Raw genomic sequence first — 17,856 nt, forward strand, 5'->3', positions numbered from 1 at the left:
ATGGGTGTGGAGGGGGGACTGTGTATGTGATGGGAGATGGAATTGGAACATTGGAGGGAGAACAGTGTATGCGATGGGCAGATGGAATGCGAACAGTGGAGGGAGGACAGTGTATATGATGCACAGATGCACTGGGTGTGGAGGGAGGAATGTGTATGTGATTGGCAGATGGAATCGGTGTGGTGGGAGGACTGTATGTGATGGGCAGATGAAATTGGTGTAGAGGTGTGAATGTGCATGTGATGGGCAAATGGACTGGGAACAGTGGAGGGACGACACTGCATGTGATGGGCATATGGAATGGGTGTGGAGTGGGGACTGTGTATGTTAAGGGCAGATGGAATGGGAACAGTGGAGGGGGACTGTGTTTGTGATGGGCAGATGGAACGGGTGTGGAGGGGGGGCAGTGTATGTGATGGGCAGATGGAATGGGTGTGAAAGGGGGACTGTGTATGTTAAGGACAGATGGAATGGGAATAGTGCAGGGAGGACAGGTGATTTGCAGATGGAATAGGAACATTGTAGGGAGGACAGTACATGTGATGGGAGATGGAATTGGTGTGGAGGAAGGACTGTGCATGTGATGGGCAGATGGAATGGAAACAGTGGAGGGGGGACTGTGTATGTGTTTGGCAGATGGAATGGGTGTGGAGAGGGATTGTGGATGTGATGGGCAGATGGAATGGGTGCAGTGGAGGTAGGACAGTGTATGTGATGGACAGATGCACTGGGTGTGGAGGGAGGAATGTGTATGTGATAGGAGATGGAATGGGTGTGGTGGGAGGACTGTGTATGTGACAGGTAGATGGAACTGGTGTGGAGGGTTGACTGTGTATATGACGGGCAGATGGAATGGGTGTGGAGGACAGTGTATGTGATGGGCAGGTGGAATGGGTGTGGAGTCAGGACTGTGTATGTTAAGGGCAGATGGAATGGGAATAGTGTAGGGAGGACAGTATATGTGATTTGTAGATGGATGGGAACATTGTAGGGAGGACAGTACATGTGATGGGAGATGAAATTGGTGTGGAGGGAGGACTGTATGTGATGGGCAGATGGAATGGGTGTGGAGGAGTGTGTATCTGATGGGCAGATGGAATGGGAAGAGTGGAGGGGGGAATGTGTATGTAATGGGCAAATGGAATGGGTGTGGAGGGGGGGCTGTGCATGTGATGGGAAAATGGGATGGGTGTGGAGGGGGAACTTTGTATGTGATGGGCAGATGGAATGGGAATAGTGGAAGGGGAGTGTATACATGATGGGCAGATGGAATGGGAACAGTGGAGCGGGGACTGTGTATGTGATGGGCAGGTGGAATGGGAACAGTGGAGGGAGGACAGTGTATGTGATGGGCAGATGGAATGGGCGTGGAGGTGTGACTGTATGTGATGGGAGATGGAATGGGAACAGTGGAGGTAGGACAGTGTATGTGATGGACAGATGGAATGCGAACAGTGGAGGGAGGACAGTGTATGTGATGGACAGATGCACTGGGTGTGGAGGGAGGAATGTGTATGTGATGGGAGATGGAATGGGTGTGGTGGGAGGACTGTGAATGTGATGGGCAGGTGGAATGGGTGTGGAGTCAGGACTGTGTATGTTAAGGGCAGATGGAATGGGTGTGGAGGGATGACTGTGTATGTGATGTGCAGATGGAATGGGAACGGTGGAGGGGGGACAGTGTATGTGTTGGACTGATGGAATGGGTGTGGAGGGGGGACTGTGTATGTGATGTGCAGATGGAACTGTTGTGGAGTTGGGACTGTGTACGTGATGCGTAGCTGGAATGGGAACAGTGGAGGGGGGACTATATTTGATGCGCAGATGGAATGGGAACAGTGGAGGGGGACTGTGTATATGATGGGCAGATGGAATGGGATCAGTGGAGCGGGGACTGTGTATGTGATGGGCAGATGCAATGGGTGTGGAGGGGGGACTGTGTATGTGATGGGAGATGGAATTGGAACATTGGAGGGAGAACAGTGTATGCGATGGGCAGATGGAATGCGAACAGTGGAGGGAGGACAGTGTATATGATGTGCAGATGCACTGGGTGTGGAGGGAGGAATGTGTATGTGATGGGCAGATGGAATCGGTGTGGTGGGAGGACTGTGTGATGGGCAGATGGAATGGGAACAGTGAAGGGAGGACAGTGTACGTGATGGGCAGATGGAACGAGTGTGGAGGGACGACAGTGTATGTGATGAGCAGATGGAAGGCGTGTGGAGTAGGGATAGTGTATGTGATGGGCAGGTGGAATGGGTATGGAGTGAGGACTGTGTATGTGATGGGCAGGTGGAATAGGTGTGGAGGGGGGACAGTATGTGACGGGCAGATGTAATGGGAACAGTGGAGCGGGGACTGTGCATGTGTTGGGTAAATGGAAGGGGTGTGGAGGAAGGACAGTGTATGTGATGGGGAGAAGGAATGAATGTGGAGGGGCGACTGTGTATGTGTTGGGCAGATGGAATGGGAATAGTGGAGGGAGGTCAGTGTATGCGATGGGCAGATGGAATGGGTGTGGAGGGGGGACAGTTTATGTAATGGGCAGATGGAATGGGTGTGGAGGGAGGACTGCGTATTTGATGGGAAGATCGAATGGGTGTTGACAGTGTATGTAATGGGAGATGGAATGGGAACATTGGAGGGAGAACAGTGTATGTGATGGGCAGATGGAATGCGAACAGTGGCAGGAGGACAGTGTATATGATGCGCAGATGCACTGGGTGTGGAGGGAGGAATGTGTATGTGATGGGCAGATGGAATGGGTGTGGAGGGAGGACAGTATATGTGATGGGAGATGGAATGGGTGTGGAGTGGGGACCGTGTATGCTCAGGGCAGATGGAATGGGAATAGTGCAGGGAGGATAGTATATGTGATGGGCAGATGGAATGGGTGTGGAAGGAGGACAGTGTATGTGATGGGCAGATGGAATGGAATCAGTGGAACAGGGACTGTGTATGTGATGGGCAGATGGAATGGGAACAGTGGAGGGATGACAGTGTATGCGATGAGCAGATGGAAGGTGTGTGGAGGGGGGACAGTGTATGCGATGGCAGATGGAATGGGTGTGGCGGGGAACAATGTATGTGTTGGGCAGGTGGAATAGGTGTGGAGGGGGGCCAGTGTATGTGATGGGCAGATGGAATAGGTGGGGAGGGGGGGGACAGTGTATGTGAATGGCAGATGGAATGGGTGTGGAGGGGGGACTGTGTATGTGATGGGCAGATGGAATGGGAACGGTGGAGGGGGGGACAGTGTATGTGTTGGACTGATGGAATGGGTGTGGAGGGAGGACTGTATATGTGATGTGCAGATGGAACTGTTGTGGAGTGGGGACTGTGTATGTGATGCGCAGCTGGAATGGGAACAGTGGAGGTGGGACTGTATGTGATGCGCAGATGGAATGGGAACAGTGGAGGGAGGACTGTGTATGTGATGCGCTGATGGAATGGGAACAGTGGAGGGGGGACAGTGTATGTGTTGGACTGATGGAATTGGTGTGCAGGTGGGACAGTGTATGTGATGGGCAGATGGAACAGGAACAATGGTGGGAGGACAGTGTATGTGATGGGCAGATGGAATGGGTATGTTAGGGAAAGAAAAAGGAATCGGTTGATAGCGGAGATAAGCGTTTGGCGGGATGTAAGTGTGGAAACGAGCACGTCTGTGATAGGGAAGAGAGGGGAAAGGACAGTGGTTATCTGAAAAGGGGAATGGTTAGCATGGCAATGTAGCAGCTTACGCAACGCTTTATACTACCCAAAACAAGATCAGGATTTAATTCCTACTCCTGTCTGTAACGAGTTTGTATGTTCTCCCCGTGACCATGTGGGTTTCCTCTGCGTGCTCCAGTTTCCGCTCAGTCCAGAGATGGGCGGGTTACAGTTAGTGAGTTGTTTTCAGGCCACATTGGTGCACAATCCTCACTGATCTGAAGCAATGACATACATATTTCACTGTACCTTTCCATGTATATGTCACAAGTAAGTTAATCTTCAAAACTTTTGAATTCAATGTTCATGCCATTGCGTTGCAGATTTCCCCAGTGAAATACAAGGTGCTGTGTTTCTGCTCTGAGTTTGGCTTCACTTTGGCAGTACTTTGGCAGTGAAGGAGCCAAGGACTGACAGGTCAGTCTGGGAATTGCAAGGGGAATTACAAATGTCTTTCAAACAGGGAGGATTCCTGCACCAGTTTTGAGAAGCTCAGTGGAGAAGGCAGTAGTTGTGTAGAGATATATTTGATGAGGAGTTGCTAAACCTGGACAAGAAGGGTTCAGACTACATTCTGACAAGAACAAGGCATCCTGCTGATGCTGGAAATCTGGAGCAACACTCACAAAATGCTGGAGAAACTCAGCAAGTCAGTCAGCATCTACAAAGGGGAATTAATAGTTGATGTTTATTGCCAAGCTCTTCATGAGGAATCTTACAAGCTGCCTGGTGCCACATTGACCAGTGGTAATCAGGCCATGTGCAACAGATGTTTTGTTACAAGTATCAGTGATGTCTGCATCATGGTGTGGGGCAGCAACTTGTATGCACAGGAATACAAGAAGTTGCAGAGAGAAGCTCAATGCATCACTGGTATATTCCTGGATGCCTACCCTGAACTGGTATCGTCCTCCTCACTATTGAGGGTATAGTCATGAGACACTGCCTCAAGATGGCAACATCTACCATCAAAGATCCACCCACTCCCGGCCATACCTCCTTCTCATCAGGCAGGAGGTACAAGAGCTTGAAGTGCCACATCGTCAGGTTTAAGAATAGCCACTTCCCTTCAGCTGTTCGGTTCTTGAACCAACCAGCACAAACCTAATCACTTCCTTGGTATAGAAACTCTTTGGCCACTTTGCATGACGATGGACTTTGTATTTTTTGTTCCAGTGGTCTTCTTTTTCATATAAACTCCTTACAGACGGCAGCAGTATTTTACCCAGGTCACTAGCACTTTACTAATGTAACACTATCCGTGCTGTCCAATTGTGTACAAGACAATAAACCCTACTTTGAATTTGACTTTCACAATTCATAACAGAATTCCAAATCTCCAGGGCACCACTTTTAGCAAAGGGTCAGGTGAGAATCTCATTTCCTTCCCCCGGCTTCCCTTTCCCTTTCTTCATCCCTACCTCTCTCTTCCCCCTCCTGCCTCAGCAACAACATCCCTTTACTCCCACCCCATTGCACTTTCCCCTATCTCCGCAAATTATTATCTCTCAACTTCTCCAGGTGAAGATCGACTTGCCTCTGTCTCCCACATTCACCTCACTCCTTTGCCCTTTACACATCCTCATTCCACCAATCAACTCCTGGTCCCTGCCTCACTCCTCCTCCTCTCCTCTTCATACTGCCCATTTTTCTGCTCTACACTCAGCCCCAATGTAAGGTTTTATGACTCAAAATGTTGACTGTCCTCTCCCTTCACAACTACTGTTTGACCCACTGAAATCCTCCAGCAGTCTTCATCAAAAGAGATTGAAAGACCCTATACCTTCTCCCTCACCACCATCCAGCGCCCCAAATATCACCTTCAAGGTGAGGCAATACTTCACCTCCAAACCTGTTGGGGTCATTTACTGTATTGTGTGCTCTGGGTGTGGTGGCCTACTCGACATCGGCGAGACCCAACATAGATTGGGTGGCCACTTCATCAAGCACCTTTGCTCTGTCCATCATGAAAGGTGGACTTTCCTGGTGGTAACCCATTTTAATTCTACAACCCACTGGCATTCCAACAAGTCAGTCTACAACCTTCTCTAGGGCCATAATGAGGCCACCTTCAGGTTGGAGGAGCAATATCTTGGCCACACAGATGGAATACTCCAACTGTATGGCATGAACAGTGATTTCTCCAATTTCTGGTAAATTCTCTCCCATCCCCATTCTCTCTTTTTCCATTCACCATTCTGGCAACTCTCTTATCCCTTCTCTTCTGAAATGCCCATCTCCTTCTGGTGCCCCTCCTCCCCGTCTCCTATGGCCCATCCTCCTCCCCCTGTCTCCTATGCCACCCTCCTCTCATATCAGATGCCTTGTTCTTCAGCCCTTTACCCCCTCCACTTATCACCTCCTACATGACATAGTACTTAGAACCATACAGCACAGGAACAGGCCCTCTGGCCTACAGTATTGTGCCGATCCAATTAAATTAGTAATCAAATGGCCAACCAAACTAATTTCTTCTGCCTGCACAATGTCCATATCCTTCTATTTCCCTCACATTCATGAGTCTATCTAAAAATCCTGAATGTATCTACATCTACCGCCATCCAAGGAATGCTTTCCAGGCACCCACCACTCCGTGGAAAAAACTCGCCACTCATACCACCTTTAAAATGACCCCTTCCCACCTTAAATGTATGCCATCCAGTATTGTATATTTCAACCCTGGGGAAAAATACTATCTGGCCTCTCCATCTCTGCCTCTCAATCTTAGATACCTGTATCAGATCTCCCCTCAGCCTCCGGCATTCCAGAGAAAACAACCCAAGTTTGTCCACCCTCTCGTTACAGTATATGCCCTCTAATCCAGGCAACATCGTAAACCTCTTCTGCCACTCTCCAAAGCCTCTACATCCTTCCTACATTATAGCCTAACTCGTGTTTTTTAAAGCTGCAACATAACTTCCTTACATTTGAAATCAGTGCCTTGACTAATAAAATTCTAAGTATGTATACAGAACACTACTGATATTTGTCCTCCCACAGGCAGCCTGTCACAATAGGGTGCTGGGAACAGAACCAAATGTGAGACACAGATGCTGAAGTACAAGGAACAGGACTTGACTAGATTAGGGACGTGACAGGATTCAGGCAAGGAGCAGGGACAAGAACGCAGAGTTGGGCTAGGGAAAGCGGGACCAGGACTAGGAACCATGGCCTAGGAGACAAGGCTTGGACTCCAAGTCTGAGACTGGACAAGGACCCAGAACCTGGGTCTTGCCTCGGGCTCGAACCCCTGAACCAGGCAACAACACGACATGGCTTCAGGCTGGGGTCTTGGGTCTTGAGCTTGGCTTGGGATCCTCGAGGCTTGGGGTCTTGGGTCTTGAGCTTGGCTGCAGGCTGGGGTCTTGGGTGTTGACCTTGGCTTGGGATCCTCGAGGCTTGGGTTCTTGGAGCTTGGCTTGGGATCCTCGAGGCTTGGGTTCTTGGAGCTTGGCTTGGGATCCTCGAGGCTTGGGTTCTTGGAGCTTGGCTTGGGATCCTCGAGGCTTGGGTTCTTGGAGCTTGGCTGGGGATCCTCGAGGCTTGGGTTCTTGGAGCTTGGCTGCAGAATCGTCGAGGCTAGGGATCTTGGAGCTTGGCTGTGGAATCTTTGAGGCTTGGGTTCTTGGAGCATGGTTGCGGGATCTTTGTCTTGAAATGCGGAGGCTGATAACTCAGAGACTGGAGCTGAGAGATAGACTGGGAACTGAACATCAACATAGAGCAGGGACTTAGCCTTCGAGAAGCCAGGACTCATCTTTAACACAACACAAACATGAGACAGGACAGAACATAGACAGAGCTGGGACTTATCCTACGACAAGCCAGGACTCAACTTCTCTCCACACCAAAGTGGGACAGGTCTCTCTGTCAGGTAACAGCAGAACAGCCAGAGTTACCCAACAGAGGCAAGGACAAGACAAGACAGGTCCCCCCACAGGGAAACGGCAAAACGGCCTAGCTTACCCCACGGAGGCGAGGACAGGACAAGACAGATCCCCCAGCAGGGCAACGGAAAAACGGCCTGACTTATCCCACAGAGGTGAGGACAAGAAGAGACAAACGCCAAAGAACAACAGACAGTTCCATCTCTGCTCCGGGTTAGCTCCAAGTCTCAGTTCAGGCAGCAACCTCAGCTGGCTACAGAAACAGCCGGATCCCTACCCAACTCAGAGTGGCTGACAGCCACTCTGCTGGCCCAGGAAACAGCCAAATCCATACCACAAAGACCACTCCAACGAGTGGCAACAAGGCTCCATGAAGCGGTGGTCCTACAACCAGGTCTGGAGATCACGAATGGTTTCACTAGCCTTCCATCAGCAGGTTGCTCCAAGGGGGACTGACAAGACAAACCAGCTGCCCACACTCCAACCCAAGGCTCCTTATCTTGCAGGCCCAAAGATGGGAATCAGGTGCATTTGATTTAGTCAAACAAGGGACAGCTGGAAGACCCGGAGTCCTGATTCCATGGACCGGACCATGAACCGGAATGCGGACTTCACGGACCAGACCATGACAGTAACCCCCTTATACTGGAGCCTCCGGGCGACTGAAGAGACTCTCCAGGACTAAGGACAACTCGGGCGGGTGGGTGGGAGGTTTCGGCACTAGGGAATCCTGGATGGCGAGAGTTATCTCCAGTGTCTGTGTCGCTGGGTCCATGGTTGGCTGGTTTGTTCAGTCACAAAGGGGATGCTGGGAACGGACCCAAATGCACGACACAGACACTGAAGTACAAGGAACAGGACTTGACTAGAGTAGGGACATGACAGGATTCAGGCATGGAGCAGGGACAAGAACGCAGAGTCGGGCTAGGGAAAGCAGGACCAGGACTAGGAACCATGGACCAGGAGACAAGGCTTGGACTCCGAGACTGAGACTGGACATGGACCCAGAAACTGGGTCTTGCCTCGGGCTCGGACCCCGGAACCAAGGAAGGACGTGACATGGCTTGAGGCTGGGGTCTGGTGTCTTGATCTTGGCTTGGGATCCTCGAGGCTTGGGTTCTTGGAGATTGGCTTGGGATCCTCGAGGCTTGGGTTCTTGGAGCTTGGCTTGGGATCCTCGAGGCTTGGGTTCTTGGAGCTTGGTTTGGGATCCTCAAGGCTTGGGTTCTTGGAGCTTGGCTTGGGATCCTCGAGGCTTGGGTTCTTGGAGCTTGAGCTTGGCTTGGGATCCTCAAGGCTAGGGTTCTTGGTGCTTGGCTGCAGGATCTTGGTTTTGAAATGCAGAGGCTGGTAACTCAGAGACTGGAGCTGAGAGACAGACTGAGAACTGAACATCAACATAGAGCCAGGACTTATTCTTCAACAAGCCAGGACTCAACTTCATCTCCACACCAAGGTGGGACAGGTCTCTCCATCAGGTAACAGCTGAATGGCCAGATTTACCCAACAGAGGTAAGGACAAGACAAGACAGGTCCCCCCGCAGGGCAACAGAAAAATGGCCTGGCTTACCCCCATGGATGCAAGGACAAGACAGATTCCCCTGCAGGGCAACAGCAAAACAGCCTGGCTTACCCCACAGAGGTGAGGATAAGAAGAGACAAACACCAAAGAACAACTGATAGTTCCATCTCTGCTCCAGGGAAGCTCCAAGTCTCAGTTCAGCCAGAAACCTCAGCTGGCTACAGAAACTGCCAAATCCATACTGCAAAGATTACTCCAACAAGTGGCAACAAGGCTCCATGAAGCGGTGGTCCTACAACCTGGTCTAGAGATCACAAATGGTTTCACTAGCCTTTCATCAGCAAGTTGCTCCAAAGGGGACTGACAAGACAAACCAGCTGCCCACACTCAATCCCAAGGCTACTTATATTGCAAGCCCAAAGATGGGAATCAGGTGCCTTTGATTAACTCAAACAAGGGACAGCTGGAAGACCCGGAGTCCTGAGTCCATGGACCAGACCGTGAACTGGAATGCAGATTTCACGGACCGGACCATGACACAGCCATGAAACAAAGAAACACCATGGAACCTGTTCGAGAAAACATCAAACATCCAGCACGAGGAAAAAAGAACAGACCCTGCAAATGACAGAAAGCGTGCAAACAACACACAGAATATCAAACATCAGACCAGGAGTTCAGTAATATTCAGTCCAGTGCTTTGCCACGAGTCCACCGCAGGCCGCATGCACAGCCATTCTTCGCTGAAGTGCCCCAGTCCATGTTGATGGCCCCCGATCACACTGCTCAAAAACAGCAAAATAAAAGAGTAACCAAAATCCAGAAATACATGCATCATAAACGTCAAAGTCCCCCAAAAAGAATCCACATCCTCACCACTAATCCTAACCTTATTATTAAACCCGCCGATAAGCGGGGTGCTGTTGTAGTCTGGCGTACTGATCTCTACCTTGCCGAGGCACAGCGACAACTCGCGGATACCTCCTCTTATTTACCCCTCGATCATGACTCCACTAAGGAGCACCAGGCCATTGTCTCCCACACCATCACCAACTTTATCCACTCAGGGGATCTCCCATCCACTGCTACCAACCTTATAGTTTCCACACCCCGCACTTCCCGTTTCTACCTCCTACCCAAGATCCACAAACCTGCCTGTCCTGGCCGACCTATTGTCTCAGCTTGCTCCTGCCCCACCGAACTCGTTTCTGCATACCTCGACACTGTTTTATCACCCCTTGTTCAATCCCTTCTGACCTATGTTCGTGACACTTATCACGCTCTTAAACTTTTCAATGATTTTAAGTTCCCTGGCCCCCACCGCTTTATTTTCACCATGGATGTCCAGTCCCTATATACTTCCATCCCCCATCAGGAAGGTCTCAAAGCTCTACGCTTCTTTTTGGATTCCAGACCTAATCAGTTCCCTTCTACCACCACTCTGCTCCGTCTAGCGGAATTAGTCCTTACTCTTAATAATTTCTCCTTCGGCTCCTCCCACTTCCTCCAAACTAAAGGTGTAGCTATGGGCACCCGTATGGGTCCTAGCTATGCCTGCCTTTTTGTTGGCTTTGTGGAACAATCTATGTTCCGTGCCTATTCTGGTATCTGTCCCCCACTTTTCCTTCACTATATCGACGACTGCATTGGCGCTGCTTCCTGCACGCATGCTGAGTTCGTTGACTTCATTAACTTTGCCTCCAACTTTCACCCTGCCCTCAAGTTTACCTGGTCCATTTCCGACACCTCCCTCCCTTTTCTAGATCTTTCTGTCTCTGTCTCTGGAGACAGCTTATCCACTGATGTCTACTATAAGCCTACTGACTCTCACAGCTATCTGGACTATTCCTCTTCTCACCCTGTCTCTTGCAAAAACGCCATCCCCTTCTCGCAATTCCTCCGTCTCTGCCGCATCTGCTCTCAGGATGAGGCTTTTCATTCTAGGACGTGGGAGATGTCTTCCTTTCGTCCCCCCCATCCCTCCCCACTGATCTCCCTCCTGGCACTTGTCCGTGTAAGCGGAACAAGTGCTACACATGCCCTGACACTTCCTCCCTTATCACCATTCAGGGCCCCAAACAGTCCTTCCAGGTGAGGCAACACTTCACCTATGAGTCGGCTGGGGTGATATACTGCGTCCGGTGCTCCCGATGTGGCCTTCTATATATTGGCGAGACCCGACGCAGACTGGGAGACCGCTTTGCTGAACACCTACGCTCTGTCCGCCAGAGAAAGCAGGATCTCCCAGTGGCCACACATTTTAATTCCACATCCCATTCCCATTCTGACATGTCTATCCACGGCCTCCTCTACTGTAAAGATGAAGCCACACTCAGGTTGGAGGAACAACACCTTATATTGCGTCTGGGTAGCCTCCAACCTGATGGCATAAACATCGACTTCTCTAACTTCCGCTAATGCCCCACCTCCTCCTCGTACCCCATCCGTTATTTATTTTTATACACACATTCTTTCTCTCACTCTCCTTTTTCTCCCTCTGTCCCTCTGAATATACCCCTTGCCCATCCTCTGGGGACCACCCCCCCTTGTCTTTCTTCCCAGACCTCCTGTCCCATGATCCTCTCGTATCCCTTTTGCCTATCACCTGTCCAGCTCTTGGCTCCATCCCTCCCCCTCCTGTCTTCTCCTATCATTTTGGATTTTGGATCTCCCCCTCCCCCTCCAACTTTCAAATCCCTTACTCACTCTTCCTTCAGTTAGTCCTGACGAAGGGTCTCAGCCTGAAACATCGACTGAACCTCTTCCTAGAGATGCTGCCTGGCCTGCTGCGTTCACCAGCAACTTTTATATATGTTGCTTGAATTTCCAGCATCTGCAGAATTCCTGTTGTTTCCTCACCAATCAATCCTTGCAACATGGAACCCAAGGACCTGTACTTTCATAAGAAATAGGAGCAGGAGTCGGCCGTCTGGGCCGTCGAGCCTGCTCTGCCATTCAATAAGATCATGGCTGATCTGAACATGGATTTATCTCCACCTGCCTGCCTTTTCCCCATAACCCTTAATTCCCCTACTATGCAAAAATCTATCCAAACTTATCTTAAATATATTTACTGAGTAGCTTCCACTGCTTCATTGGGCAAAGGATTCCACAGATTCACCACTCTCTGGGAAAAGTAGTTCCTCCTCATCTCCGTCATAAATCGACTCCCCCAAATCTTGAGGGTATGTCTCCTAGTTCTAGTCTCACCTACCAGTGGGAACAACTTTCCTGCCTCTATCTTATCTATCCCTTTCATAATTTTATATGTTTCTATAAGATCTCCTCTCATTCTTTAGAATTTCAGTGTGTACAATCCCAGGCAACTCAATCTCTCCTCATAGTCTAACCTCCTCATCTCCAGAATCAACCTGGTGAATTTCCTCTGCACTGCCTCCAAAGCCAGTATATCCTTCCTCAAATAAGAAGACCAGAACTGCACGTGATACTCCAGATGCAGCCTCACCAGTACCCTGTACAGTGGGAGCATAATTTCCCTGCTCTCAAATTCAATCTTTCTAGCAATGAAGGCCAGCATTCCACTTGCCTTCTTGACAGCCTGTTGCATCTGCAAACCAACCTTTTGTGATTCATGTACAAGCACTCACAAGTCCCTCTGCACAGCAGCATGCTGCAATTTTTTACCATTTAAATAATAATCTGTTCTTCCATTTTTCCTTCCAAAGTGGATGACCTCACATTTACCAACATTGTACTCCATCTGCCAGACCCTTACCCACTCACCTAACCTATCTATATCTCCCTGCAGACTCTCCGTATCTTCTGCACAATTTGCTTTTCCACTCAATTTAGTATCATCAGCAACTTAGAGGGAGGAGCGAGGAGAAGATGGCGGCGCGATGCAGCGCACGCGGCCATTCTGAACGATATCCATATGTGTTAACTAGGGGGCCGTGCACAATCCTGATTTGATGGAGACAGCCGTGAGAAGCACGGAGAAACACATGGAGTAACTTCTGAAATGCCCGCTTCGCTGCCGCTGCTACTGTGCGATTGAGAATCTCCGGAGGGGAAGGCCCCAAATCCTTGGCTTTGCCTATTGCCCGTCGCCGGGGCTGGGGTCGAAGCGCTCGGCAGTGATGGTGCTCGGTGCTCAGTGTCGGAGGGCTGGTCGGATGCTCAGAGTTTTCGGACGGACTCGGAGTCAGACTGTGGTCAGATGCTTTCAGGATGCTGCATCGGCAAGTTTGCGGCGCTGGAGGTTCACTGTCTGCGTGAGATCATGGGACTTCCGAGAGACTTTGAAACTTTTAGTGTGCCTATGGTCTGTTCTTATCAAATTACAGTATTGTTTTGCACTGTTGTAACTATATGTTATAATTATGCATTTTTTGTCAGTTTTTAAAGTCGGTTTGTCATGTGTTTCTTTGATATCATTCTGGAAAAACATTGTATCATTTCTTAATGCATTACTAAATGAGAATAAAAGAGGACTGCGTGTCCTCATAATCTAATCTAAAAAAAAACTTAGATACACTACACTTGGCCCCCTCTTCAAGGCCGTTAATGTACATCGTGAACAGTTGTGGACCCAGCACCGACAAATGCAGGACACTGCTAACCACTGATTGCCAACCAGAGCAACATGTATCCCAACTCTCTGCATTCTATTAGTTAACCCATCCTCAATCCATGCTAATATACCCCCCAACTCTGTGCATCCTTATCTTATGGGTAAGTCTTTTATTGGGCACCTTATCGAATGCATTCTGGAAATCCAAGTAAATAATGTCCATCTGTTCCCCTCTATCCACTGCGCTTGTTATATCCTCAAAGAACTCCAGCAAGTTTGTCAAACAGGACCTGCCTTTGCTGAATCCATGCTGCGTCTGCCTGATGGATCCATTTCTTTCCAGATGCCTCGCCATTTCTCCGAGAAGAGGGAAGAGGAAGTCCGGTCAAATGCTGGCAGATGGCACTGAACAGCTGCCCGTCCTCTGCTCTCATCCTTGTCGACTTCAATTTTGCTTGACGCCTCAATTGGAGAGAAGCAATGGCGTCGATCATGGGCTCATGCCCTTGACATCTCAGTTGGAGAACAAAGGGAAGATTACCATAACAACACACATCAAAGTTGCTGGTGAACGCAGCAGGCCAGGCAGCATCTCTAGGAAGAGGTACAGTCGACGTTTCAGGCCGAATCCCTTCGTCAGGATGCTGCCTGGCCTGCTGCGTTCACCAGCAATTTTGATGCGTCCTGACGAAGGGTCTCGGCCTGAAACGTCGACTGTACCTCTTCCTAGAGATGCTGCCTGGCCTGCTGCGTTCATCAGCAACTTTGATGTGTGTTGCTTGAATTTCCAGCATCTGCAGAATTCCTGTTGTTTGTGTTTTTAAAAAAGCTTACCATAAGCCTTCTTAACTACCATAGCAGCCTGTGTCGCCACTTTCAGGGAGCTATGAACTTGGACCCCAAACTCCCTCTGCTTATCAACACTGTTAAGGGTCTTGCCCAGAACAGTGTACTGTCTCTTTACATTTGACCTACCAAAGTGTAGCTCTCCACATTTAGCTGGGTTAAAGTCCACCTGTCATTTCTCTGCCCATATCTGCAATTGACCTGTATTCCACTATATTCTTTGCCAGTCTTCTAAACTATCTACAACACCACCAATGTTTGTATCATCTGCAAACTTATTAATCCACCCATCTACATCTTCAGTCAAGTCATTCATATACATCAGTAACAGTAGAGGTCCCAGTACACCTCCCTGAGGAGCACCACTAATCACAGACCTTCAGTTGGAACAAGTATCTTTGATCACTACCCTCTGTCTTCTCCGGGCAAGCCAGTTCTGAATCCAAGCGGCCAATTCACCATGGATCCAATGCATCTTAATGTAACCCCTGTGCACCACTTGTCTGATCTCGTGGGATTGGTTACTGCACTCTTTATGAGAAAATCACATTCCATAGTACAGTACCACACTAGGTGCTAGTCGGCCATCAGCAGCTCTAGATATCGTAATGAGGCAGTGAATAGAAAATACACACTTCTGGAGGTAAGTTTTGTTTCTGAAAAAAAAAACAAGATATACAAAATGTTTACATGAATAAGAGCAATCCAAAGTTCCAACATTCTGTCTAGGTTCCAAATCTCAGATAGCAACAAAAATTAAATTCCTGTTTAGTTGGAATCAGTGAGATTTATCAGAATAACCTTTATTACTCCAATTCCTCTAACTAACTAGATCTAAAGGTTTGCAGACTAACTAACAACAGAAAACTAATCAAATTCCTATTCTTAAGAATTATGGTTAATTTCAGTTTCATTTCAGGTCAGTATGTCTACATATTCAACACCAAAAAAAATATACAGCTTCAGTCATTTCATGACAAATTCTCAACATCACAGCTTTTAAACAAAATAAACCTCATTCAGTCACTTATCAAAGTCTTTGCAAAAATAATCAGTTCTTCCAGAAAATCAATTTCAGATCCTTCGAATAAGGAAATAAACATATACATCCAACCGTATTAAATCCTCTAAGTCTTGGAACATTTCATTCCCACGCTGGTTCTTCATCTTGGATGGCTCATTCCAATTTTATTTGTTTTGTTGGATGGAATAGTTGGTAATCCAGGGAAAATTGGTTCACAATACTTATACAAAAAAGCCCCGATCTAATCCCTTGGTGTGAATTAACAAAACTAATTACCCATTACACGGTAGAGATCTTGGACACTCATCTCTGCTGATATTGTCTCGTTACAGCTGCTGCTTGTTCTAGTTGTAGCTATAATAAATCTTTTATCGCTATTGTCTCTCCTCCAGGGGTTTCACCCTGAGGTTTTCAAGTAAGTAGGGTAGAGATAGTCATAGTTTATATCTTTAGTTTCTAATAGCTTGCTGTGTATCTCTTGCTTGTCCGAGCCTGCATCAGCCATGCCTTGTTCTCGCATTGTTTTCTCCCACAAACTCTCTCTTTTTAAAAATTCGGTAAACCTCATTTTCATTCCTCCACAGGTGGAGCTTTCTAGCATTACATGTTTGGGTTTAATTAACCTGGGTTACACCAATCTTCTGGATGAACCTCTCATGAGGGACCTTGTCAAATGCCTTACTAACATCCATAGCTCTTCCTTCGTCAGTCACCCTCGTCAGCTCGTCAAAAAACTCATTTAAGTTAGTAAGACACGACTTACCCAAAGCAAAACCATTTGGAGAATCATCAGGACATGGCTCTCCAAATGGCGCATAAATCATATCGCTTAGAATTCTCTCCAGTAACTCACCAGTCTATATTTTCCAGGATTATCTCTGGTTCTTTTTTTGAATAATGGAACAATATTAAATAATCACCAGTCCTCCAGGATCTTGCAAGTGGCAAGAGAGGACACAAAGATATTGGTCAAGGCCCCAGAAATCTTTTCATACCTTCTGCAATAACCTGGGTTATATCTCATTAGGCCCCAGGGATTTATCCACCTTAATGCTCTTTAAGAGACCCAACACTACTTCCTTCTTTCCCTTGAAGTACCTGAGCATATCAGTAAAAAACTTATTGTAAACCTTCACCACAAACAATGAAGAGACGACCAAAGGCAAGGCTGAGTTGTGGATCACAGTGTTTGGGTGCAATGTGAAGTCAAAGCGTGATCGAAACAGAGTCAGGGCAAGGCCAAGGCATGTTCGAGATGGAGTCGGGGTGAGGTGTGTTTGACATGGAGTCAGGGCGAGGTGTGTTCGAGATGGAGTCGGGGCGAGGTGTGTTTGAGATGGAGTCGGGGCGAGGCGTGTTTGAGATGGAGTCAGGGCGAGGACGAGGCGTGTTCGAGATGGAGTCGGGGCGAGGTGTGTTCGAGATGGCGTCTGGGCGAGGCATGTTCGAGATGGAGTCGGGGCAAGGGCGAGGCGTGTTCGAGATGGAGTCGGGGTGAGGGCGAGGCGTGTTCGAGATGGAGTCGGGGCGAGGTGTGTTCGAGATGGCGTCTGGGCGAGGCATGTTCGAGATGGAGTCGGGGCAAGGGCGAGGCGTGTTCGAGATGGAGTCGGGGTGAGGGCGAGGCGTGTTCAAGATGGAGTCGGGGCGAGGCGTGTTCGAGATGAAGATGGGGCGAGGACGAGGTGTGTTCGAGATGGAGTTCGGGCGAGGGCGAGGTGTGTTTGAGATGGAGTCCAGGCGAGGGCGAGTTGTGTTCGAGATGGAGTTCGGGCGAGGGCGAGGTGTATTTGAGATGGAGTCCGGGCGAGGGCGAGTCGTGTTCGAGATGGAGTCGGGGCGAGGTGTGTTCGAGATGGAGTCCGGGCGAGGGTGAGGCGTGTTCGAGATGGAGTCCGGGCGAGGGTGAGGCGTGTTCGAGATGAAGACGGGGCGAGGACGAGGCACGTTCGAGATGGAGTCCGGGCGAGGGCGAGGCGTGTTCGAGATGGAGTCGGGGCGAGGACGAGGCATGTTCGAGATGAAGTCAGGGCGAGGACGAGGCGTGTTCGAGATGGAGTCCGGGCGAGGGCCAGGCGTGTTCGAGATGGAGTCGGGGCGAGTGGAACGGAAAAAATCGGAGTGTAGGAGATGTAGATTTGAAGCCCATCCACCTAAACCGTGAGTGAGGTATGATCGATCTAAGTGCCAGGCCAATTTGGGAAGGTCGGTTGTGGGGCCCAGGCCCAGAGTGTACTGATGTGACAGGGCCCAAGTCCTTGTACAAGAAATGGTCTGATTTATACTCCGGGCCAGATGGATTGAAAAGGCGGGGTGTCGGGACAAG

The 17,856-nt window shown here is 49.1% G+C and overlaps 1 protein-coding gene across 1 annotated transcript; it reads right to left on the reverse strand.

Annotated features, from left to right (window-relative positions):
• Positions 1 to 16,736: 16,736 nt before the first annotated feature.
• On the reverse strand, positions 16,737 to 17,543 carry LOC134347319 (uncharacterized). The gene has a single exon (XM_063049713.1). It carries the CDS (start codon positions 17,541 to 17,543, stop codon positions 16,737 to 16,739), a length of 807 nt encoding a protein of 268 aa, XP_062905783.1.
• Between the last annotated feature and the right edge of the window lie 313 nt (positions 17,544 to 17,856).

This window comes from Mobula hypostoma, chromosome 5 (assembly GCF_963921235.1).
Source record: "Mobula hypostoma chromosome 5, sMobHyp1.1, whole genome shotgun sequence".
Taxonomy (NCBI): Eukaryota; Metazoa; Chordata; class Chondrichthyes; order Myliobatiformes; family Myliobatidae; genus Mobula; species Mobula hypostoma.

Bases quoted from the DNA above. Each gene is read 5' to 3' on its own strand.
- LOC134347319 (XM_063049713.1), bottom strand. From the start codon at position 17,543: ATGCCTCGTCCTCGCCCCGACTCCATCTCGAACACGCCTCGCCCTCGC.